The sequence below is a fragment of the Salmo salar genome, chromosome ssa01 (assembly GCF_905237065.1).
Source record: "Salmo salar chromosome ssa01, Ssal_v3.1, whole genome shotgun sequence".
Classification (NCBI taxonomy): domain Eukaryota; kingdom Metazoa; phylum Chordata; class Actinopteri; order Salmoniformes; family Salmonidae; genus Salmo; species Salmo salar.
In genome coordinates, this window is record NC_059442.1 from 153604323 (window position 1) to 153629665 (window position 25343).

The 25343-nt window shown below is 41.7% G+C and overlaps 1 protein-coding gene across 1 annotated transcript in view; it reads left to right on the forward strand.

Moving 5' to 3' along the window:
- The first annotated feature begins 4412 nt into the window (after positions 1–4412).
- Positions 4413–25343, forward strand: part of LOC106568716 (microtubule-associated protein 1B-like) — a 30360-nt gene continuing 9429 nt past the window's right edge. The window contains exons 1-4 of the mRNA XM_014139299.2: positions 4413–4699; positions 8366–8467; positions 23457–23539; positions 24982–25122. Of these exons, the coding sequence (XP_013994774.1) occupies positions 4516–4699; positions 8366–8467; positions 23457–23539; positions 24982–25122 (510 nt within the window). The 5' untranslated portion in view covers positions 4413–4515. The remainder of the gene's footprint in view (positions 4700–8365; positions 8468–23456; positions 23540–24981; positions 25123–25343) is intronic.

Consider the following 25343-nt stretch of genomic DNA (forward strand, 5'->3'; position numbering starts at 1 on the left):
AATTGACTTGCTCCCTCCCAGGCCCTTGTCTTAAGACTACCGTTTACTTATTAAAGTCCTGGCCTGCCACCCACCCACCTCTCATCTCAACACTCTCTCTCTCTCTCTCTCTCTCTCACACATGCACGCACACACACACACACACACACACACACACACACACACACACACACACACACACACACACACACACACACACACACACACACACACACACACACACACACACACACACACACACACACACAGCCAATCTCCATTCCTTCTCCTCCTGTCTGTCTCTGGGAGACCAGGAGACTATGGGGGAAGGAGACTGACAGTGACAGCCTGCTGCATATTTAATGTGTTCAAACTTTCCCAGCTGTGGGTGATGAATGTTTGATGTGCTCAATCATCCCAGTGGCCTTAAGACGACATTTCCCAAACACTGTCCTTAGGACCCCAAGGGGTGCACGTTTTGGTTTTTGCCCTAGCACTACACAGCTGATTCAAATAATCAACTAATCACCAAGCTTTGATCATTTGAATAAGCTATGTAGTGTTCGGGCAAAAACCGAAACATGCAACAGGTTCCGAGGACCGAGTTTGGGAAATGTTGTCTTAAGACAACATGACCATGCCCAGCCATGCCCAGCCCCTTCCAACCCAGACCTGGGCCCGTATTCACAAGTATCAGAGTGCGTGTTAGAAATGAATGAAGTAGCGCTACTAGCACACGTAACCGTCCTCCCTCAAGTGTCTTAGCCGATCGCCTCACCTCAAAAGCTAGCTAATGAAGCGACGCAACAGGATACTTAAAGCTCAGGAGTACATTTCATACATCTCCATGTGCTACATTCACCCCTCAAACTTACTCAATAGCGACCCCAGCGCAACTGTAGATCTGGGTAACGGCAACCACTGTAAAGAACGTCACGCTGCTTGCTTAGTGAGTACCACTTCCTCCTGATTCGGCTCACACCGAGGCTCAAACTCAGGACCTCTGCTTTGCTAGCACATGTGACAACCTTCCTGAAGCGTCTTAACAGTCGGCGCCTAGCGAAAAGCTAGCTAGTTGCTGGCGCAAGTGGGGACACTTCAGGCTGAGTTGTAAGTTTTACACATCCCCATGTGCTACACATGCATTAGCCGAACATCAATGGTTTGATATTTGAGAGTCATTATTTCTAACATGAATAGAGCCTACACTTTCTAGCGCTGTTTTGAGCTTCTAACACGGTAGGGATAACAAAGAAGGGAGTGGTTTGTGACTCACAGGAGCAGCAGCTCACGATATGTCAATTCATACCGCAGTTACACCCCCAACACTGCCAAAACACCACCAACGCTGGTTAAAGCTCAATCTGATTGAATCTAGGCCCTAGTTTCTTTTCATTCCCAAAAGCTGTCTGGCTTTCATGTCCTTGCCGTTTCAATATTATTTTCATGTTAAAAAGCTTTTTGTTTCCGTGACAAAATCAAAAACTGTCCAAGACCGTAATAAAGAAGAACAGATCTGTATGAGCTTCCGTCCCTCTCCTCGCCCCAACCTGGGCTTGAACCAGGGACACTCTGCACACATCAACACCTGACACCCAAGAAGCATCGTTACCCATCGCGCCACAAAAGCCATGGCCCTTGCAGAGCAAGGGGAACAACTACTTCAGGTCTCAGAGCGAGTGACGTCTGTCACAGGCATCGAAATGAGTAGACCAAGGTGTAGCATGGAATATGTTCATCTTGTATTTTAATGCCAAAATGAACACTTTACAAATATAACAAAAATGACAGCCGACAGTTCCGTCAGCTACTTACAACAAAACAGAAAGCAACTACCCACAAAAAAACAAAGGAAAAACAGGCTGCTTAAGTATGACTTCCAATCAGAGACAACGATAGACACCTGCCTCTGATTGGAAACCATATCCGGCCAAAACATAGAACACAAAACATAGAATGCCCACCCACCTATCACACCCTGGCCTAGCTAAACAGAGAAAACACAGCTAGGCCAACACAGCTAGGTCAACACTCCTAGGTCAGAGCGTGACAACGTCACCCGATTGAAATGCTATTAGTGCGCACCACCGCTAACTAACTAGCCATTTCACATCGGTTACATATATACAGTACCAGTCAAAAGTTTGGACACACCTACTGTACTCATTCAAGGGTTTTTCTTTATTTCTACTATTTTCTACATTGTAGAATATTAGTGAAGACATCAAAGCGATGAAATAACACATGTAGTTAACCAAAAAAGTGTTAAACAAATCAAAATATATTTTATATTTGAGACTTCAAAGTAGCCACCCTTTGCCTTGATGACAGCTTTGTACACTCTTGGCATTCTCTCAACCAGCTTCATAATGTAGTCACCTGGAATGCATTTCAATTAACAGTGTGCCTTGTTAAAAGTTAATTTGTAGAAATTCTTTCCTTCTTAATGCGTTTAAGACTATCAGTTGTGTTGTGATAAGGTAGGGGTGGTATACAGAAGACAGCCTTATTTGGTAAAAGTCCATACTATGGCAAGAACAGCTCAAATAAGCAAAGACAAACGACAGTCCATCATTACTTTAAAACATGAAGGTCAGTCATGGAAAATGTCAAGAACTTTGAAAGTTTCTTCAAGTACAGCCGCAAAAACCATCAAGCTCTATGATGAACATATTTTATGTACACGCTTCTATTTCCCTGTTTTGCCTTCTTGCCAGGTCGCCCTCGCAAATAGGTTTTTAACCTCAATGGGTATTACCTAGTTAAATAAAGGTTAAATAAATGAAAATGAAACTGGCTCTCATGAGGACCACCACAGGAAAGGAAGACCCAGAGTTACCTCTGCTGCAGAGGATAAGTTCATTAGAGTTAACTGCACCTACGATTGCAGCCCAAATAACTGCTTCACAGAGTTCAAGTAACAGACACATCTCAACATCAACTGTTCAGAGGAGAATCAGGCCTTCATGGTCGAATTGCTGCAAAGAAACCACTACTAAAGGACACCAATAATAAGAGACTTGCTTGGGCCAAGAAACAGACCAATGGACATTAGACCAGTGAAACTCTGTCCTTTGGTCTAATGAGTCCAAATTTGAGATTTTTGGTTCCAACCGTCGTGTCTTTGTGAGACGCAGAGTAGGGGAACGGATGATCTCCGCATGTGTGGTTCCCACCGTGAAGCATGGAAGTGGAGGTGTGATGGTGTGGGGGTGCTTTGCTGGTGACACTGTCAGTGATTTATTCAAGGCACACTTAACCAGTATGGCTACCACAGCATTCTGCAGCAATACGCCATCCCATCTGGTTTGGGCTTAGTAGGACTATCATTTGTTTTTCAACAGGACAATGACCCATAACACACTTTATTTATTTAGGCTGTGTAAGGGCTATTTGACCAAGAAGGAAAGTGATTGAGTGCTGCATCAGATGACCTGGCCTCCACAATCACCCGACCTCAACCCAATTGAGATGGTTTGGGACGAGTTGGTGCGCAGAGTGAAGGAAAAGCAGACAACAAGTGCTCAGCATATGTGGGAACTCCTTCAAAACTGTTGGAAAAGCATTTCTCATGAAGCTGGTTGAGAGAATGCCAAGAGTGTGAAAAGCTGTTATCAAGGCAAAGGGTGGCTACTTTCAAGAACCTAAAATCTAAAATATATTTTCAGTTGTTTAACACTTTTTTGGTTACTACATGATTCCATATGTGTTATTTCATAGTTTTGATGTCTTCACTATTATTCTACAATGTAGAAAATAGTAAAAATGAAGAAACCCCTTGAATGAGTAGGTGTGTCTAAACTTTGACTGGTACTGTATGTGACATATCACTTATCAATTCAGTAGTAAACTTGCACATAAATGAACGTAAAGGGCAGAAGGTGCTGATAGAGGAGAGCTGAGCTTACCTACTCATCATCCTAGTATTTGTGGGAATGACAGGTTCTGTGACAGCAGCCAGTATAGGGCAGTGACAGCGCAGACAGAGACAAGCACGGCACCTGAAGCAGAACCAATGGATCATACCTGAGATGATAAGAGATTCTACATAAGACTGCCATGAACACACACACACACACACACACACACACACTTTCATACACACAGAGAGAAAGAGAGGGAGACGAGAGAAAAATAAAGAGAGAGAGAAAATAGTACAATTAAGATATTACACTTATATCCTTTCTAAAACATTGGTAGGCCAATATCAATAGGCCTACACCTGCATTAACAGATCTTCAAACATATAAAATTGTCATGGCACTTACCAAAATGAGAAGGGCACGAAATTTGATTAAAGAAAATTAGGCCTACACCAAAACATTTTAGGGATTCATCAATCTCCCGCTAATCAGCTTCCGGGGAGTTTGATTCGCTGCGGATGACGTCAGCCGTGAGCCCTCTCCTCCCCTGGTTACTGATCATGACACAATGTCTAGGGGTATAAAAGGCAGGACCACTCCTTTCACGGCGTCTGGTGACTTCCTCTCATTTCCGTAGCAGGACAGGGGTGTGTGTTGCCCCGTGTAAGCGAGGATGGCGACGCTTGTGGAATCTGCAGACATTGAGACTTTAAGCAGCTCGAGCAACGTTATGGCATCCCCAATGTCCGCGAGTCTCTCGCACCGTTTTGACGACAACAAGTTTTACCTGCTCGTGGTTATTGGAGAAATAGTCACGGAGGATCACTTGAAGTGTGCCATTGCGGATATAGAAAAAGGTAAGAAGACAGAGGGATGCTATAGCCTTGCCCGGTGTTGAGGAGGTGGTGTAAGCTATCTACAGCCTAGGTGGTAGCAGCACAAGCATCACTTTATGTGTTGAATGCTTTGTCATACAACTATAGCCGACTTTCTATTCTTATTTGGAATATTGTGAAAATAATCACATCATGCGCCAAGTCTGGATGTCATGTTTTGTAACCTTGAACTTAGGCTGCCTACTTTATGTATAACACAATCTCATTTTGGATACATCGACCTCCATAGGCATTAGGCTATAAAGCAATAGGCCACCTGAATGGAAAACTTAATGATTTTGTTGTTGTTGAAGTGATGTAATATTGCTGGCTGCGCGCACAGCCCTTCCCAGGGTGGTATCTGCAAATCGGTGGGAAGCGCAAATCAAACAGATGGCATCCGTCGACACCCCAACAACCTTTCCCCCGCACCTCTTCTCCCTGTCTCCATACACATTCTATATAAGGACTGCAGGCTATACCTTTCCATAACACAATCTATTCTGCAGTGTTGCTTTAAATCAGCCACACGTGGTAAAGATGCCGAGAATGATTCAGCATTCTTATTGTGCGTCAATAAGGCATATTCTTTTTCTTGGGATGTGATGCGCACCAGTATCGACCACCCCTGGGAAACACCTAGCGTCTGCTTGTTTTGGTGTGGTGCATCGGTTGTTTCGTTGTCAGAAATGTATACATAGGCCTATTGTTATAAAGGGGTCCAAGCCTATTGTCCCTTCTACCCATGCGTAAATCATGAAAAAAAAAATACAGATTTTCCGTGATAAATAGCCTCGTCTACACTGTGCATTCTCAATTACTGAGACAGCTTTTCTTCCACTGTGTCCATTTACACAACAACAAAGGATGGTGTAGGCTACTTATTGGCAGGTGTGGGCACTCCAATAGTACCATATTTTGAACACGATGTTGCTTTGTCTACGTGCGTGATAACCCTCCTCTTGCTGCTGCATCTTAAATCACCCACCGTGCCCGCCCCAGCGGGACCCATCCCATCCCCATCCCTGCTTTCTTGTTTCCGCATCCAGCTCTCTCTCATCCGACACCGGCATGTAGGCGTGGCCCACTCCGCACTGCGGTCCCTACGGAAAGTCGTAGGGAGCGCTATTCAAACACAAAGGGCGTTTCTGATTGACAGGCCACCGGGGACACAGGTTGGTATGACAAGAAGAAACTATGGCGGAAGAACAAAATGTGTGGGCGGAAGAACAAAATGTGTGGGCGGATTACGGCACAATGTTTCATAAAATGTTGGAACAAAGGATGAAAAACCTGCTGAGGCCAAATTCAAAGGGTTGATGTCTTTGAAAATACATGCTATGGTTTTCCAACTGTCCTTTTTGTTTACAGTATAAACACACTATTAATAAAGCTTTTATAATTTAGTCAATGTGAAACATTCAATTACCGGTTATGTTTATTAGATAGGGCAAGGTAGTTTTTCAGGCATATAGGCTAATTGTTATTATGGCAAATATGATCATATACCTACTATGCCATTAATTAATGCTTTTTTAAAGGAAAAACTAGACTTTTGTTTTGAAACATTATTATTGTTATAATAATTATTGTGTTTGGTAGCTTATTATGTGAGAAAACTATTAAATATCTGTGATTTGAATGGGTTGACGCTACTAGTGCCATGACCTCATGTCAAGTCAAATATCAATCAGGAATTGTACATAACTGCAACAGTTCCAGTAATCCTTCGTCATCTTCTAGGAAGGCATTGTTTCTCCTGTTGAATCATGTTCCACCTTATTATTTTCCGAAATACATTTTTTTTTAACTGCACCGTTGGATCACTGTTATTAATGTCTTGTATTATATTGATTATTTTTTATATATAGTCACTCCAGAAATTATTTTTTATCACCCATCTACACACAATACCCCATTATGACAAAGTGAAAACTTATTGATTTTTTTTTATTGAAAATGAAATATAGCAATATCTCATTTACATAAGTATTCACAGCCCTGAGTCAATACTTTGTAGAAGTATCTTTGGCAGCGATTACAGCTGTGAGTCTTTCTGAGTAAGTCTCTAAGAGCTTTCCACACCTTGATTGTGCAACATTTGCCTGTTTGTTTTTTTTTAAATCTTCAAGCTCTGTCTAATTGGTTGTTGATCATTGCTAGACAGTCATTTTCAGGTCTTGGCATAGATTTTCAAGTAGATTTAAGTCAAAACAGTAACTTGGCCACTCAGGAACATTCACTGTCTTCTTGGTAAGCAACTCCAGTGTAGACGTGGCCTTGCGTTTTAGGTTATTGTCCTGCTGAAAGGTGAATTAATCTCCCAGTGTCTGGTGGAAAGCAAACTGAACCAAGTTCTCCTCTAGGATTTTGCCTGTGCTTAGCTCCATGATGTTAATATTTTATATTTATCCTGAAAAACTCCCCAGTCCTTAATCATACAAGCATATCATAACATAATGCAGCCATCACTATGCTTGAAAATATGGAGAGTGGTACTCAGTAATGTGGTGTATTGGATTTTCCCCAAACATAACACTTTGTATTCAGGACAAAAAGTTAATTGCTTTGCCATTTGTTTTCCAGTATTACTTTAGTGCCTTGTTGCAAACAGGATGCATGTTTTTTAATATTTGTATTCTATTCAGGCTAACTTCTTTTCACTCTGTCAATTAGGTTAGTATTGTGGAGTAACTACAATGTTTCTGTTCCATACTCAGTTTTCTCTTATCACAGCCATTAACCTCTAACTGTTTTAAAGTCACCATTGGCCTCCTGGGTAAATCCCTGAGCGGGTTCCTTCCTCTCTGGCAACTGGGTTAGGAACGACACATGTATCTGTGTAGTGACTGGGTGTCTGGATGTACCCCATCCTAAGTGTAATTAGTAACTTCACCATGCTCAAATGGATATACAATGTCTGTTGTTTTTTTTTCTTTCCCCAATTTACGATTTTTTTGTGAAACATAATTCCACTTTGATATTGTGTGTAGACCAGTGACAAAAAAATCTAAATGTTATCCATTTTAATTCAGGCTGTAAAACATGTGAATACTTTCTAAAGGCACTGTATATATGGTATATTGATTTTATCTGTAATATTTTATGAATTGAATTGGGTCAAGTTAGTAGCCTTGCATTGGTGTGGCTTTGCATTTGTATTTTAGCAACACAGGAAATGTTCCTATTTTCCAATAAAGTTCATCAGAGTTGAAACACACCCAGTTTCATTACAGTAAGTAACAGTGTCATGGAGAGAGGATAGATGACAACAGAACCCAGGTTATGACTCAGCCTTGGCTAGCAGCACCACCCGCAGCCCCTGGCAAACTAAAGCTAAAGCACTTTATAGATATTTCCTATTATAGATTTCCTCTCTCATGCCAAATGGTACATGTTCATTACAGGACAGACCCAATGAAATGGAAGAGTGAAACCAACTTTGAATAGATGCTGGTGACATTGAGACTCATGAATTGAAAAAATCTGGACCTTTTGCCTGCTACAAGCCAAAGCCAAGGCCCTTGATGCAAAATCTATGGGGAATATCGATTGTGTGCCAGGCTCTGCCAGGCTAGCCTAGTGATGGAGGAAGTGGGTTCTGCACTCATGTCATTCTTTCCATTGATTGTTTTGTTTTCTGTGCAGGGATTCGCTCATGGGACACCAACCTCATCGACTGTAACCTGGATCAGGAACTAAAGCTCTTCGTCTCCAGACATTCAGCCCGTTTCTCTGCAGATGTACGAGGTAAGGTCAGGCACAAAAATGTCAAGAAGTGACAATGCAATCCTGCATGTTTACCGAAGGATATTCACCTGTACATCACTTCTTTACAATTTCAGAGAACTCTCTCTCTCTCTCTCTTTCACTCCCTCTCTCTCTCACTCCCTCGCCCTCCTCCTCTCACTCCTCTCTCTCATTCACACCCTCTCTCTCTCTCTCTCTCTCTCTCTCTGTCTCTCAATTCAATTCAAGGGGCTTTATTGGCATGGGAAACATATGTTAATATTGCCAAAGCAAGAGAGGTAGATAATATACAAAAGTGAAATAAACAATAAAAATTAACCGTAAACATTACACTCACAGAAGTTTCAAAAGAATAAAGACATTACAAATTTCATATTATGTATATTTATATACAGTGTTGTAATGATGTACAAATGGTTAAAGTACAAAAGGGAAAATAAATAAGCATAAATATGGGTTGTATTTACAATGGTGTTTGTTCTTCACTGGTTGACCTTTTCTTGTGGCAACAGGTCACAAATCTTGCTGCAGTGATGGCACACTGTGGTATTTCACCCAGTAGATATGGGAGTTTATCAAAATTGGGTTTGTTTTCGAATTCTTTGTGGATCTGTGTAATCTGAGGAAAATATGTGTCTCTAATATGGTCATATATTTGGCAGGAGGTTAGGAAGTGCAGCTCAGTTTCCAACTCATTTTGTGGGCAGTGCGCACATAGCCTGTCTTTACTTGAGAGCCAGGTCTGCCTACGGCTGCCTTTCTCAATAGCAAGGCTATGCTCACTGAGTCTGTACATAGTCAAAGCTTTCCTTAAGTTTGGGTCAGTCACAGTGGTCAGGTATCCTGCCACTGTGTACTCTCTGTTTAGGGCCAAATAGCATTCTAGTTTGCTCTGTTTTTTTGTTAATTCTTTCCAATGTGTCAAGTAATTATCTTTTTATTTTCTCATGATTTAGTTGGGTCTAATTGTGTTGCTGTCCTGGGGCTCTGTGGGGTCTGTTTGTGAACAGAGCCCCAGGACCAGCTTGCTTAGGGGACTTTTCTCCAGGTTCATCTCTCTGTAGGTGATGGCTTTGTTATGGAAGGTTTGGGAATCGCTTCCTTTTAGGTGGTTGTGGAATTTTAACGGCTCTTTTCTGGATTTTGATAATTAGCGGGTATCGGCCTAATTCTGCTCTGCATGCATTATTTGGTGTTCTACGTTGTACACAGGATATTTTTTGCAGAATTCTGCATGCGGAGTCTCAATTTGGTGTTTGTCCCATTTTCTCTCTCACTCCTCTCTGTCTCGCTCTCACTCCCTCTGTCTCTCTCTTTCTCACTCCCTCTAACTCTCTCTCTCTCTGTATTGTGGTTAGTTACTAGGTGCAGTAAACCCCAGCAGTGTACAGTGTGTGATCTCTGAGCTGTCTGAGATTGTATTATGTATCCCTGGATCTGCAGTGTCAGTGGTGAGCTTTGCCGTGTGCCTACAGTGTGGGCAGTGAAGGAGTAGTCCTAATGGACTAATGAGTCTATAGCTAGCAGGACATCTGGTGGGCAGGGTGCCCTTGACTGGGAACAGACAAGAGGTCCCATTTCTTTGACCTTATGCCATACTAATAACCTACATGTTATTTCATTGTAATTACACTGTGAACATTGCTTTTATTAGTATGGAATATTGTCTCTATTGCACAGTACGACCCACAGTATGCCTCTCTCCTAAGAGAGATCTCACTGTAGGAGAGAGGTGTTGATCTCAGTGTAGGAGAGAGGTGTTGATCTCAGTGTAAGAGAGAGGAAGGAGGGGGTGTTGATCTCAGTGTAGGAGAGAGGTGTTGATCTCAGTGTAGGAGAGAGGTAGGAGAGGGGTATTGATCTCAGTGTAGGAGAGAGGTAGGAGAGAGGTGTTGATCTCAGTATAGGAGAGGGGTGTTGATCTCAGTGTAGGAGAGAGGTGTTGATCTCAGTGTAGGAGAGAGGTAGGAGAGAGGTGTTGATCTCAGTATAGGAGAGAGGTAGGAGAGAGGTGTTGATCTCAGTGTAGGAGAGAGGTGTTGATCTCAGTATAGGAGAGAGGTAGGAGAGGGGTATTGATCTCAGTGTAGGAGAGAGGTAGGAGAGAGGTGTTGATCTCAGTATAGGAGAGAGGTAGGAGAGGGGTATTGATCTCAGTGTAGGAGAGAGGTAGGAGAGAGAGGTTGATCTCAGTGTAGGAGAGAGGTGTTGATCTCAGTATAGGAGAGAGGTAGGAGAGGGGTATTGATCTCAGTGTAGGAGAGAGGTAGGAGAGAGGTGTTGATCTCAGTGTAGGAGAGAGGTAGAAGAGAGGTGTTGATCTCAGTATAGGAGAGAGGTAGGAGAGAGGTGTTGATCTCAGTGTAGGAGAGAGGCGTTGATCTCAGTGTAAGAGAGAGGTAGGAGAGAGAGGTGTTGATCTCAGTGTAGGAGAGAGGTGTTGATCTCAGTGTAGGAGAGAGGTAGGAGAGGGGTGTTGATCTCAGTGTAAGAGAGAGGTGTTGATCTCAGTGCAGGAGAGTGGTGTTGATCTCAGTGTAAGAGAGAGGTAGGAGAGAGGTGTTGATCTCAGTGTAGGAGAGAGGTGATGATCTCAGTGTAGGAGAGAGGTAGGAGAGGGGTGTTGATCTCAGTGTAAGAGAGAGGTAGGAGAGAGGTGTTGATCTCAGTGCAGGAGAGTGGTGTTGATCTCAGTGTAAGAGAGAGGTAGGAGAGAGGTGTTGATCTCAGTGTAGGAGAGTGGTGTTGATCTCAGTGTAGGGCTGTCTGCCTTTTGGCTGAGGAGGTGAGGGCACACTCACGCTGAGCCCTTTGAAGATATTAGTGCTAATGGGCTGTGTGTGTGTGTGCTTGTGTGTGTGTGCCTGTACGAGCTCACCTTTCTGACCATGGGCTGTGTCATTGTCACCCGACAGCTGGTGAATCAGCAGTTTGTATATTTACATACCTAGAGGTTTGCATATTTAATTGGATTTGATCACCCATGTCAAGCAAATGGTGTTGTGATGTCAGTGACGTGGGAGTGTCCTAAGTAGATGCTGGGGATTGCATTGAATATTCTCCACATCAATGGAATATTTTTCATTTCATAATAAGAAACTGTAGATTGCAAATAAACCTCGCATATGATACATACAGATGTAAACCCAAAGCCAGTGGGCTATGTCTTTTTACAGTGTCTAGCCAAAATACATGATATCGACTGCTAAGCAGTGACACAGCAGGGGTCTACAACCATTTCACTTTCACTTCACTGAGCATGAAAAGCTTTTGGCTTTTATTGTTCTTCTGAGGTACACTCTGCCCTCCTCCTTGTCCCCCGTTTTTGTTTTCTCTCCTCCATCCTTCCCGGTTCTCTCTTTCCTCCAAGCAGCCTCTCCCTCTCTCCCTCTCTTTCTTTGTGTGTGTTGTTGCCATGCAACGCGGCTCAGATGCAGATGCAGATGCAGAGGAGACTCCTGGGTAATTAGCTGGATGAACACCCCCCGTGGCCTGGGTCTGGGTTTCAGAATAAAGGAGGGAGGGAGAGAGGGATATATAGGAGGGATGAATGGATGGAGGTAGGAAGGTAAGGATAGAGAGATTAACTCCCCAGTGGCCTGGGTCTCACAATAAAAGGAGGGAAGATAGAGGGAACGAGGGAGGGATTGAGTGGTGGAGAGAGGGAGGAAGGAAAGAGAGGGATGGATGAAGTATTGAAGAGAGGGATGAATTCAGTGGAATATGGTGAAAACAGAGACTTAAAGAGTCAGCGATACATAAGCAGCAATACTTGCTATGTCTGTCAGAGAGGGATGGTGTCCTCTTTCACTTTCGATGTATAGGCACATCTATCTCTCTCTCTCTCTCTCTCTCTCTGTCTGCCTGAGGAGTTGCTCAGTCAGTCAGCCAGTGTAATCTAATCTGCTCTTTAATATCCACTGAATTTAATGCTTATCAAAGGACTTAAAAAATGAGCTCATATGGGTTCATTTTATTTTGTCCCATTTCATATTTTTTCTTGTTGAAATTCCTCAAATAAACTCAGCAAAAAAAGAAACGTCCCTTTTTCAGGACCCTGTCTTTCAAAGATAATTCGTAAAAATACAAATAACTTTAACTTTAGGGTTTAAACACTGTTTCCCATGCTTGTTCAATGAACCATAAACAATGAATGAACATGCACCTGTGGAACGGTCGTTAAGACACTAAGACACTACTGTGATTGTTATTATTTGACCCTGCTGGTCATCTATGAACATTTGAACATCTTGGCCATGTTCTGTTATAATCTCCACCCGACACAGCCAGAAGAGGACTGGCCACCCCTCACAGCCTGGTTCCTCTCTAGGTTTCTTTCTAGGTTCTGGCCTTTCTAGGGAGTTTTTCGTAGCCACTGTGCTTCTACACCTGCATTGCTTGCTGTTTGGGCTTTTAGGCTGGGTTTCTGTACAGCACTTTGAGATATCAGCTGATGTAAGAAGGGCTTTATAAATAAATTTGATTTGAATAATTAGCGTAATTAGCGTAAACAATAAATAAACTGTTCCATTCATGAAATTGCATTCACGATTGAATATGACAGCTTTTAGTCTTTGCTGTAATAAAGGCTTTACAATAAATCAATAAAAAACGTTACAACAGACTCTCTGGTACGCTTATTTAGTGTTGTTTACATTGTTCCAAACGGTTAGAAAAATGATATTGTAATCTAACAGCACCTGTTTAACACACATAATATGTATGCAGTGCTTGCTCCTTACCTTCTTTTTCTTGATCTCCAGTATTTTCCACAACTAGTCACATTTATTCCATACATCAGAGTTCCCCTTTACCTCCTGAGCAACCAGTAAACATTCCCCTGTTTCGAGTTATTTTGTCACGTCATGACATTTTGCTGTCACATATGTTACGGTTTTCGGAGTTTGTTATAACCAATTTATTGATGCGATTATGATATGCTATAGGTAAGGCCCTATTGGTCACGTGCATGTGATGCATACATGTGCCACGTAAAGAGAACAAGGGTTGAGGGATTTTGGTAACAGAACTTTTCAGTCAGAAAAGGCTGTAATTATGTTGCAGCTTCAGCGTGATAAACACTGATGTTCTGTGGTGGTCGCTGCAGCAGGGAGGAGAGAGAGACAACGGATGCTAGTCACACAGTCACTCACTGGCATTTTTTTTTACACAGCGCAGCAAGTCTGAGCTCGGTCCAGCACAATCAAATCAATTGCGGTCCAACTCCTTCTAGTCATTTGTGTGTCTTAATGATTTCATCAAAACAGTATGCTTAAATTATCAGACAAGCTCTGTGCATATAGTTGATTTGATTAAAACACATAGGTTGTGTCTATATATGGAAAAATACACGTTTAAAAATGTTGTCCAATCGATTGGTCAAAAGAACAGACGACTCTCGGTCAACCAAGATTTTTTTTAGTCGGACAGCCCTACAAGGCGGTAATGAATGTGTCACTGTCTGTCACCTTGAATACTCCAATTTGTCTCTCGACCTACGTTCTAAATTTTAATTCGTAGTCTAGGTCGTAGCAACCTCATGATGAGTATAGGGAAAAATGTTGTATCATGTAGTAGTCTTTACCTATTGATGTTATATTGAGCTGGGTGAATGGAATACGAATGACAGTCATCCAATATGCTGTAATTGTCACGGCCGTCGTATAAAGTGGACCAAAATGCAGCGGGAGTCTGTATACTCATCTTCTTTTTTATTGGCAGAAAGAAGGAAAAACAAAACACACATATACAAAAACAACGACGACAAACAGTCCTGTAAGGCATACAGCTATACACGAAACAACTACCCACAAAACCCATAGAAAAACACCCCTACTAAATAGGACCTTCAATTAGAGGCAACGAGGAACAGCTGCCTCCAATTGAAGGTCAAAACAATAAACTAGACATAGAAATAGAAAAACCAGAAAATAGAACATAGAAATACAAAACATAGAACACAACCCAAAAACGCCGACAACACAAAACAAACACACCCCTGCCACGTTCTGACCAAACTACAATAACAAATAACCTCTTTTACTGATCAGGACGTGACAGTAATAGAAATAATACATTTAAATTCATCATTTTTTAAAACCCTCCTCCCTAATCTTAAACGGCACCGACTGCCACTGGTAGAGATAATTCTGTCTGTCTGATGCCTGCAAGGCTGTCAATCCTAGACAGAGGATGGGTGCATTCTGTCTCTGTCTCGCTTTCCCTCCCTCCCTCCCTCCCTCCCTCCCTCCCTCCCTCCCTCCCTCCCTCCCTCCCTCCCTCCCTCTCTGCCATCGCCTTTTTACATGTTTGTGTCTCCCTCATTCATCTGCTCTTCTCCTATGTCTGACTTGGCACCCTCTAACCTTCTCCACCACTGTCTTTCTCTCTCACTGGAGTAGACAGTAAAAAATGAATAGACAAGAGATGTCGATTTTCCCTGTGTTTCAGTATAAGTTTTGGTAGTCTAATAATATAGTGATAAGGATTTATGATACGTGTATGCTATACTCATCTGGCATTCCCCATAACCTGAAATGTAATTTAAGATAATCGAGATAATAAGCTCCCAACAGAAAAATGATGAGGAATGTCTATTAGCATTTTGCATACTGTATAAATGATAGTGTTTTTTGTATAAAATGTGGTATGCTGGTATGCTTTTAAACTGTGTTCATTGGTCTGGTTTTAACCCTGCTTCCCCAATAGATCAAATTAACACACAATTTAAGCAAATGCACCTGTGCTAATGTTGAGCATTGAAAACATAAAACGCCTACATACTAATAGTGCTATTACACACAGTTAATGAAAACCATTTCATCCTGCATAAACAGACATCTGGAGAACATGGATGTCACTAGTTGTTTTTTCTCGCATGAAGCATGATTGGTCCTCAGCAGAGGAGAGAATGCAATTACCCATCTGCTTGATAGATGATTTGCAGTCCATCAAATTGTGTCAGCTAGCACAGACCCGTTAGAGGAAGGAGGGACAGGGAGTTAGAGAAAGGAGGATTTAGAGAAAGGAGGATGGAGAGAAAGGAGAAGGATGGAGGGAAAGCAGAGGGATGGAGGGAGGAGAGCCCCACTGCCACACAGGGAGTTAGCTATGCAAACAGCAGATGGCTATATGATACTGTAAGTATGGATTTTCCTGTACTCGGTCTTTGCTGCAGACAGTAGAGCTGACTAAAGAACAACTGGAGAATTAAGAAGTCCTCTCTCGCTCAACACCCAATCTATCAACCCTCCTTCCCTTCTGGGATGTGACAAAGACAACATGGCAGATTCCAATCAATATCAATGAAAAAGTCAGATCAGTTTGTCATGGTTTAATTGCCTTCAAATCAGATTGTCATGGATGTACTGTACTGTATATGAGAACATGAGAACCATTTGTGGAGAACTTTAAAGATGATCTATATATCTAGATAATGCAATAATCAATAACATTATTTGTTTTACTACTAATTTATTTATCACACTTCAAGTCGCTTGACATGTAGCTTTATAACTAATAAGGTGTGGTGGTCTTATTGGCGCTTTTACACTCGCCGAAGCATCACCCAGGTGGGAGCTTCATTTCAGTTGTTGACGATCCAACCTATCTACGGAGGAGGAGGAGCTGTAACTATAGCAGACCATGAGGTGTCAGATGTCTCTACCTCCCTGTCTGTCAGATGTCTCTACCTCTCTGTCTGTCAGATGTCTCTACCTCCCTGTCTGTCAGATGTCTCTACCTCCCTGAAGGTCAGATGTCTCTACCTCCCTGTCTGTCAGATGTCTCTACCTCCCTGTCTGTCAGATGTCTCTACCTCCCTGTCTGTCAGATGTCTCTACCTCTCTGTCTGTCAGATGTCTCTACCTCTCTGTCTGTCAGATGTCTCTACCTCCCTGTCTGTCAGATGTCTCTACCTCCCTGTCTGTCAGATGTCTCTACATCCCTGTCTGTCAGATGTCTCTACCTCTCTGTCTGTCAGATGTCTCTACCTCTCTGTCTGTCAGTACCATCTGTGCTCCCTCCTCTCAAGATACTATGTCTCTGAACTGTCTATCATCTACATCTGTGGAAGACCATCACCCAAGAATGGCCAGATCCCTAAATTAGTTTTGTTGAATAGATTTTTGTTTTTAAAGTGACTTTGAGATTCTACTTGTAATGAAAAGCGCTATATAAAGACATCTATTGTTATTATTAATGCATGCAATAGATTAGATCACCAGCTATCTTCAGCCGTCCTAGCTGTAAACTGAGTTGTTGCAGTTGCCATCGTTATTAATAATCTGCAATTGTGTGTCACATTCGTCATATGAAGGAGACCAAGGCACAGCGTGGGTATCGTTCCACATCATTTATTTTAATGTGAAACCTTGCAAGACAAACAATAAACTATAAACAAAACAACAAACCGTGATGAAGAGGTGCAACTAACTCAAAATAATCTCCCACAAAACACAAGTGAGAAAAACAACTACTTAAATATGATCCCCAATTAGAGACAACGATGACCAGCTGCCTCTAATTGGGAATCATACAAAAACCCCAACATAGAAAAAGAAACTAGAACATAACATAGAAAAATTAAACTAGACAAACCCCCCAGCCACGCCCTGACCTACTCTACCATAGAAAAATACGAGCTCTCTATGGTCAGGACGTGACATTGTGTCCTCCTCTCAAATATGAGAAGAGATTGAATAGACTGGTTGTTTTGTGGCATCACTTTGCACTCCTATTTTGAGTTCAGTACAAGTTGGACAGTGTTGTTATTGTGGACCAACATCCGTACCAGGCACTGTTACATTTGCTAAATCAGTCTACTGTAGTCATTTTTTTCTTCTGTGTGCCTTTTCAGTAAAATAGCCTAAACAGTGTCTGGTTTAAAGAGGAGAGAGGGGGATGAGGTCGAGAGACATTGGAAATAGTGCCTAGGGACTGTGAAATGTCAAGGGACCTCTGGATTCAGTTGAAAGAAAGATGAGGTGACAGATTGACAGGGGATGGATGGAAACAGACAGTAAAGATCTAAAGAGAAATGGGGCCCCAGCTGAAGAGCAGATTGATCGTACTTGCGTTCCAAGATTTTTCTTACACAATGGAGAATATTTTCTCTCATTTCATCTGCTATTTTAAAGGAACTCCCTTGCCTAGTGGCTTAGTGATTGGACAACTAGCTAGGTACGTAGCTAGCTGGACAATTTTTCTGCTCAGTCATAAGGATAATGTGCAGTGATGCGTGTCACATTACCTCCTCTCCCACTGAGAGGGTAGTGGAGGGGTTGGAGGGACAGAGGGATGGAGGGGGTGGAGGAGGGGAGCAGAGAGAAGCCTTTTATCGACAGAGCCACTGTAAAGGTTAGGGGTCAATCTAGCTTCAGTGGCCCTTCCTTTTTCGTTTTCTCTTTCTTTTGACATCATTTTCCAAGAGGGAAATGGCCATGTCAGTTGTGTTTATAGAAAAATACTTGCTAGGACTGTGGTCTAATACTCCTTGCAGCTTACTTTAAGGATTTTGTTTTGGGGTCGTTCCCCATGTTCTCTGTAGAAAAGTAAAGTAGGGCAATAACCAAAACACTTGATCTACATAGAGAACCAGAAAAAGGGGACAAAACACCTACTTTTCCATTCCATTAGCTTCAGACTGCTAATACAACAGGGGCAGGTAGAGAAATAGCCTGTTTGTGTAGTTTCTGTATGGAGATAATTACAGACAAGCTAAAGGTTGTTTCCCTCAGTCACTTAGTATTCTCAGAAATCCTGAGGCTCTAGTTATGACAGCCGGTTCTGCTGGGTTTGAAACATTCTCCCTGGGGGTTTAATGTAATATCTGATGCTGTTACTCCAGCCTTAGAAAACAAATGAATACACAGCAAGTGAACACAGTATTGGCTCCAGCTTTGAACTGCACTAAGAGGTACAGTACAGCGTTAAAGACGCACCAGTTGTTTTCAACTTGAACTGAACTTGTTCCACAACATTAAAATCACAAATCTCTCCCTGGAATAATAATGATAAGCACTGTGGATTTCCAACGGCAGTCTGAGTGTCAGTATCTAAAGAGGTAGACCCTATAGGGAGCTATCCATTACAAGAACCACCCATACATGACATAACATTTCCACCATAAATTAAACTGAAAGTATTAGACTAAGGGCTCTATTCAGTCCGCATCGCGGAACTTCAGCTTTACAGCGCGATATAAATTTAAAGGCAATGTTACCGCTTTAGCGGAGACTGCATTCGTGGTAAACGCGGCATATGCGGCCTCAATCAGAAATGACCTTTACATTTCTATTGGGAAATATGGAACGCCTCAGCGATCCAGATTGAATAGAGCCCAAGGAGATGCGTCTGCAACATATTCCTCCTCTCTAAATTATAGTGCCTGATCCTTGGCAGTTGAAGGTTTGTTAAACAAAAAATAAATGATAAATGACAAGATATCCAACTGAAAAGAGAAACATTACCATCTAGCTGAATCTATTCCTCTGATGTTAGGCCAATCATGATGTTGGAGCCAGTCTAGCGTTAGCGGCAGTGAATAGAGCACCTCCTCCACAGTGGAGGACACTCCTCAGGGAGAAGCAAGAGCAGGAGGGTTAATGGGTACAGCTCTGTGATGAGGAGGAGGATCTATATAGAATATGAAATATGGATGGATGAATCGGCCCTGCAACCAGAACCTACTGCAGTATGGAACTAGAGACCAGACACTCTCTCTCTGAGATAATCACATGACTCTTGTATTCTTTCAATATACCAACAGAGCAGCAGATTCCCCGACCCAGCCCTCAACCTCCAACTGAGTATGCACTGTATTTCTATTATTTCTGTTCTGTTGGAATCCGGTTGTTAGTGTTACAAACCATGGGCTGGTTTTCCCATAGCGATCGAACAAAAGCTTTTACGAGTGTTATCAGTTTACGATATGTGATAGAATCAAGCACAGTTTTTGTAAATTATGAGGAACAAAGACCAGGCTCTTCAGTTAACTCATGTAGCAGTATAGCCACAATGAGTGAAAGGAGGGAGGATGAGGAAACCGAGAGAAAGATGGATTGGGATGCCACTCAGGTGATTAAAGGAAGGAATCTCAACTACTGTAGGTGAATGATGAGTCTGTGGTTGTACTCTCAGTGTGTTGGTGCCACATGGACCAGAGGAGCACAGACAAAGGGCAGAAACATACAATCAAATGAAATATAGACAACATGACAGTTTTGTATTGATGTTATATTCCCATGCTGCTCTTGTTATATTCACTTCTTGCTCTTGATTGGGTAGTTATCAGGAAGTACAGGTCCTGTTTCATCATTTAATTGTGGACTATTATCAGATCTGGCTTAAGAACACTGAATTACTGCATTTACATGTTGAAGGGTTACCCAGTTGGTTCTTAAGATATAATAATGGTGAAGGAAAAGATTAAGATAAAGCAAGCTGCTGAAAGATTCCCACTGGGCACATACGCCAGTTCAATGTCTATTCAACGTACACTGAACAAAAATATAAACTCAACATGTAAAGTGTTGGTCCCATGTTTTATGAGCTGAAATAAAAGATCCCATAAATTGTCCATACGCACAAAAAGCTTACTTCGCTTACATTTTGAGCACACATTTGTTTACATCCCTGTTAGTGAGCAACAGCATGATCATTACACAGATGCACCTTGTGCTGGGGACAATAAAAGGCCACTTTAAAATGTGCAGTTTTGTCACACAACAAAATGCCACAGATGTCTCAAGTTTTGAGGGAGCGTGTCCACCAGAGCTGTTGCCAGGGATCTGTACACAATTCCTGGAAGCTGAAAATGTCCCAGTTCTTCCATGGCCTGCATGTTTGGGAGAGCGAGAGAGACTGGAGTTGTTAGATAAAACTGAAACTAAGAGACTACAAAGAGACGGTTCATTCTCACTGATTCCCTGGATGACTTGGGAGTGGCTGGGGTGGGTGGTTGGTGACAGGGTAAGGGGGTAATTGTCTGTGTGCATCCTTGACAAGTGAGTAATACTTATCTGCTGCAACTGTAGCCGCTGCTTAATAGGGCCATATAAAGTTTGGGATTTTGGCAGTGAGGCCCTTTATCTACTTCCCCAGAGTCAGATAAACTTGTGGATACCATTTTGATGTACCGTAAATTACGGACAATAAGCCGCAACTTTTTTCCCAGGCTTTGAACCTCGCGGCTTAAACAATGACGCGGCTAATATATGGATTTTTCCGGCTTTCAAATTTTTTTTCTCCAAGAAAACACATTCTGTGACGTGCTCAGTTTTTTTGGCGGCATGAAGCTTTCATTAGACCAATGAAATTGCCGAACGGGTTAAGGTCAAACAACTTTTTTGTTTACTGTTTAGATTAAATCGAGCGCTCTCAAACTTCCCATCATTCTGATTACGGTAGTTATTTTGTCACCCTTATCATGGCAAAGACACAGAGAAATGCATATGATGCAGCTTTCAAGTTGAAGGCGATTGATCTGGCTGTTGGAAAAGGAAATGGAGCTGCTGCACGGGAGCTTGGTCTTAATAATGAGTCGATGATAAGACGTTGGAAACAGCAGCGTGAGGAATTGACTCAGTGCAAAAAGACAACCAAAGCGTTTTTTTTTTTACAAGCCGTGTTTCGTTAAAGCCTATTTATTTTTGTTACAAGCCGTGTTTCATTAAAGCCTATTTATTTTTATTACAAGCCATGTTTCGTTAAAGCCTGTGGAAAGTTAATTTGTTTCAATGTACTGGTAGGCACCTGCGGCTTATAGACATGTGCGGCTTATTTATGTTCAAAATAATATATATTTTTAAATTCAGTGGGTGCGGCTTATATTCAGGTGCGCTTAATAGTCCGGAAATTACGGTATCTGCATCCAGTATGAAGTAAGTTAGAGGTAGTTTTGCGAGCCAATGCTAACTAGCTTAGCACAATGACTGGAAGTCTACAGGAACAGCATGCTAGCTGTTCCCATAGACTTACAGTTGTTGCGTTAGCGATTTCGCTAACACTAGTTAGCAACTTCCTTCAAGCTGCACGTACATACCGGAGCTGACAAGTTGAAAAATCTGTCAATGTGCCCTTGAGCAAGGCACTTAACCCTAATTTGCTCCATGGGCACCGTACTACTATGGCTGCACTACTACCCTAAAATTTCACTGCACCAATCCAGTGAATGTGACAATACAACTTAAAAAAAATATACACTACCGGTGCAAAGTTTTATAACACCTACTCATTCAAGAATTTTCTTTATTTTTACTATTTTCTACTTTGTATAATAATAGTGAAGACATCAAAACTATGAAATAACACATATGGAATCATGTAGTAACCAAAAAGTGTTAAACAAATCGAAATATATTTTATGCTTGAGATTCTTCAAATAGCCACCCTTTGCCTTGATGCCAGCTTTGCACAGACTCTTTGCATTCTCTCAACCAGCTTCACAAGGAAGTCACCTGGAAGCATTACAACTAGCAGGTGTGCCTTCTTAAAAGTTAATTTGTGGAATTTCTTTCCTTAATGCGTTTGAGGCAATCAGTTGTGTTGTGACATGGTAGGGGGGGTATACAGAAGATAACCCTATTTGGTAAAAGACCAAGTCCATAATATAGCAAGCTCAAATAAGCAAAGAGAAATGACAGTCCATCATTACTTTAAGACATGAAGGTCAGTCAATACGGAAAAGTGCAGTCGCAAAAACCATCAATCGCTATGATGAAACTGTCTCTCATGAGGACCGCCACAGGAAAGGAAGACCCAGAGTTACCTCTGCTGCAGAGGATAAGTTCATTAGAGTTACCAGCCTCAGATTGCAGCCCAAATAAATGCTTCACAGAGTTCAAGTAACAGACACATCTCAATATCAACTGTTCAGAGGAGATTGTGTGAATCAGGCCTTCATGGTCGAATTGCTGCAAAGAAACCACTACGAATGGACACCAATAAGAAGAGACTTGATTGGGCCAAGAAACACGAGCAATGGACATTAGACCGGTGTAAATCTGTCCTTTGGTCTGATGAGTCCAAATCTGAGATTTTTGGTTACAACTGCCGTGTCTTTATGAGATACAGTGTGGGTGAACGGATGATCTCTGCATGTGTGGTTCCCACCGTGAAGCATGGAGGAGGATGTGTTATGGTGTGGGGGTGCTTTGCTGGTGACACTGTCAGTGATTTATATAGAATTCAAGGCACACTTAACCAGCATGGCTACCACAGCATTCTGCAGCGATACGCCATCCCATCTGGTTTAGGCTTAGTGGGAATATCATTTGTTTTTCAACAGGACAATGACCCATAACACACCTCCAGGCTGTGCAAGGGCTATTTTACCAAGAAGGAGAGTGATGGAGTGCTGCATCAGATGACCTGGCCTCCACAATCCCCCGACCTCAACCCAATTGAGATGGTTTGGGATGAGTCGAATCACAGAGTGAAGGAAAAGCAGCCAACAAGTGCTCAGCATATGTGGGAATTCCTTCAAGACTGTTGGAAAAACATTCCAGGTGAAGCTGGTTGAGAGAATGCCAAGAGTGTGCAATGCTGTCATCAAGGCAAAAGGTGGCTACTTTGAAGAATCTCAAGTATAAAATATATTTTGATTTGTTTAACACTTTTTTGGTTACTACATGATTCTATGTGTTATTTCATAGGTTTGACTTCTTCACTATTATTCTACAATGTAGAAAATAGTAAAAATAAAGAAACTCTTGAATGAGTAGGTGTCCTAAAACCTTTGACATGAAGTGTATATATGTTGGTATCCACTACTTTATCTGACTCTGGGGAAGTAGATAAAGGGCCTCATCGCCAAAATCCTGAACTATCCCTTTCAAACATGCTTTTCCAAGCACCCACTATCAGAAAAATCAAACAAGCAGAAATAATTAAAGTATTTAATTTTAGATTGATCTAGACATTGTGTTGATCATTTTTTCCCCACAACACACATTGATTTAGTTGTTCCGTATCCCTGTGTTGTTTTCAGGGCAGAGAATTCTTCACCACAAAAGCAGCGTTCTCGAGACAGTAGTGCTTATCAACCCCTCAGATGAAGCTGTCAGCACTGAGGTAAGTACATTCCATTCAAACACACCTGGGTTGCGTTCAGTAGGGCACATTGTAGCAAAAGGCTTTGCAAAAGAACCAAATAAAATATGTTGTTATTGAACGAGCTCAGGTTAGCACCTCACTGTTTCAAAACGTTTCAAAGCTCTTCAAAACATTTTCCCTTTACTGAACACAACCCTGGATAGATGGAATGGTACTGTAAGGTCTCATTGATTTTTTTCGATACTCCTTTATGCAGACATTTCTACTCTTGATCTGTTTGTTCCTCTCAACTTACCTCCTTCTTTCACACCGCAAGAATGCGTACACAAACATACTCTTGACTCCCATACATAGAAGACATCTTCATAGACATAAACACATTTCAAAGCAACTGCAACTTGAAATGGATGACTGCTTGGCACGCTTAATTGGCCAATTATCCTCCCCAGTTCTTTGTTTTCTGCTACTCTGCTATGTGGACTAGAATAGAACCATCACAATAAGAAGCTCTGGGGACGAAGAATACTGCCTTGGTTTACTCAACCAACAGATAGGTTCTCAGATTCTGGCCTGGAATCTAATCTAAATACTGACCGAATAGTGAAACATGAGCGAAACATAATTCTATTCAATTTGGATTCTAGGTTACTGTTTTGTCCCAATATATATTTACTTTGCAGTGCAGCATTTTACTAAGTGAATTCACCAAAATTACTAGAAGGTTCAAAATTTAAAAGAGAAACAGAAGGCTGTTACACAAGGGTAGATCTGTCAATCCTTTCTTTCACTTTTCCAGCTTCCCTTCCTGCCTGGTGGTGTCTGCAATCTGTGCATTAATAATATCTCACAGTACTGCAGGTTTGACCCTGTCTAGCATTCCGGAACAGTCCATGCCTGTGAAGAGGATAAAAGGCTGGGCACTAGAGAAAGAGAGCGAAAGAAAGAGAGCGAGCGAGAGCGACTACACTAATTATCTAATGGATTTGATTGAAGTGAAATGGGTGATATTTCTAATCAAGATTGTTGGCAGTAAAAGGCTAAGTGGACATTGACATGACAAATTCACTTTGAAATGGACTACAAGGATTACAGACATAAAGTACAACATTTACCGTTGCATCAGACTTTCCTATTTTTACAGCTAACAGCATTTTCCAAGCTCACTAAAGATTGTCTCTGAGCATATACTTTTTATTAAATGTTTTATATTAGTTATTATAATTTGGTATCATTTAGCAGAAACTCTTATCCAGAGTGACTTACAGTAGAGTGCATACATTTTTCATACTGGTACCCTGTGGGAATGGAACCCACAACCCTGGCGTTGAAAGCACCATGCTCCACCAACTGAGCAATACGGACTGTGATTGCTAAATAAATTCATGCCACTATTGCACTGAAACTCCAATGATACAGATGTGGCTTTCATTCTGACATGTTTGCCCTTTTTTTCTGCATAGGTTTGTCAGATGATCTCCGACACAGCCAGAAACAAGCTGCTGGTGCTTTCAGGCCAAAGCTTTGAAAACACAGGAGCACTGATTTTGCAGTCTGGCTCCTTCTCTTTCTTCAACTTCATAGATATATTCACAGACCAAGAGGTGAGTCAAATTGAGCAAATAGTTCACTAAGCAATTACTGTTTCATTATAATGTTACAGTTTGCAGTACTATTCATGATCTGCTGAAGTTTACTGATCTCTCAATGAGCAAACCTCATGATTACATCTGATTTGAATACCATTCCTCTGATATCTGTCATAATTGTGAATATGTTCTGTTTGATCATAGTCTCATGATTTTAATCCCATGTCTCCAAATCT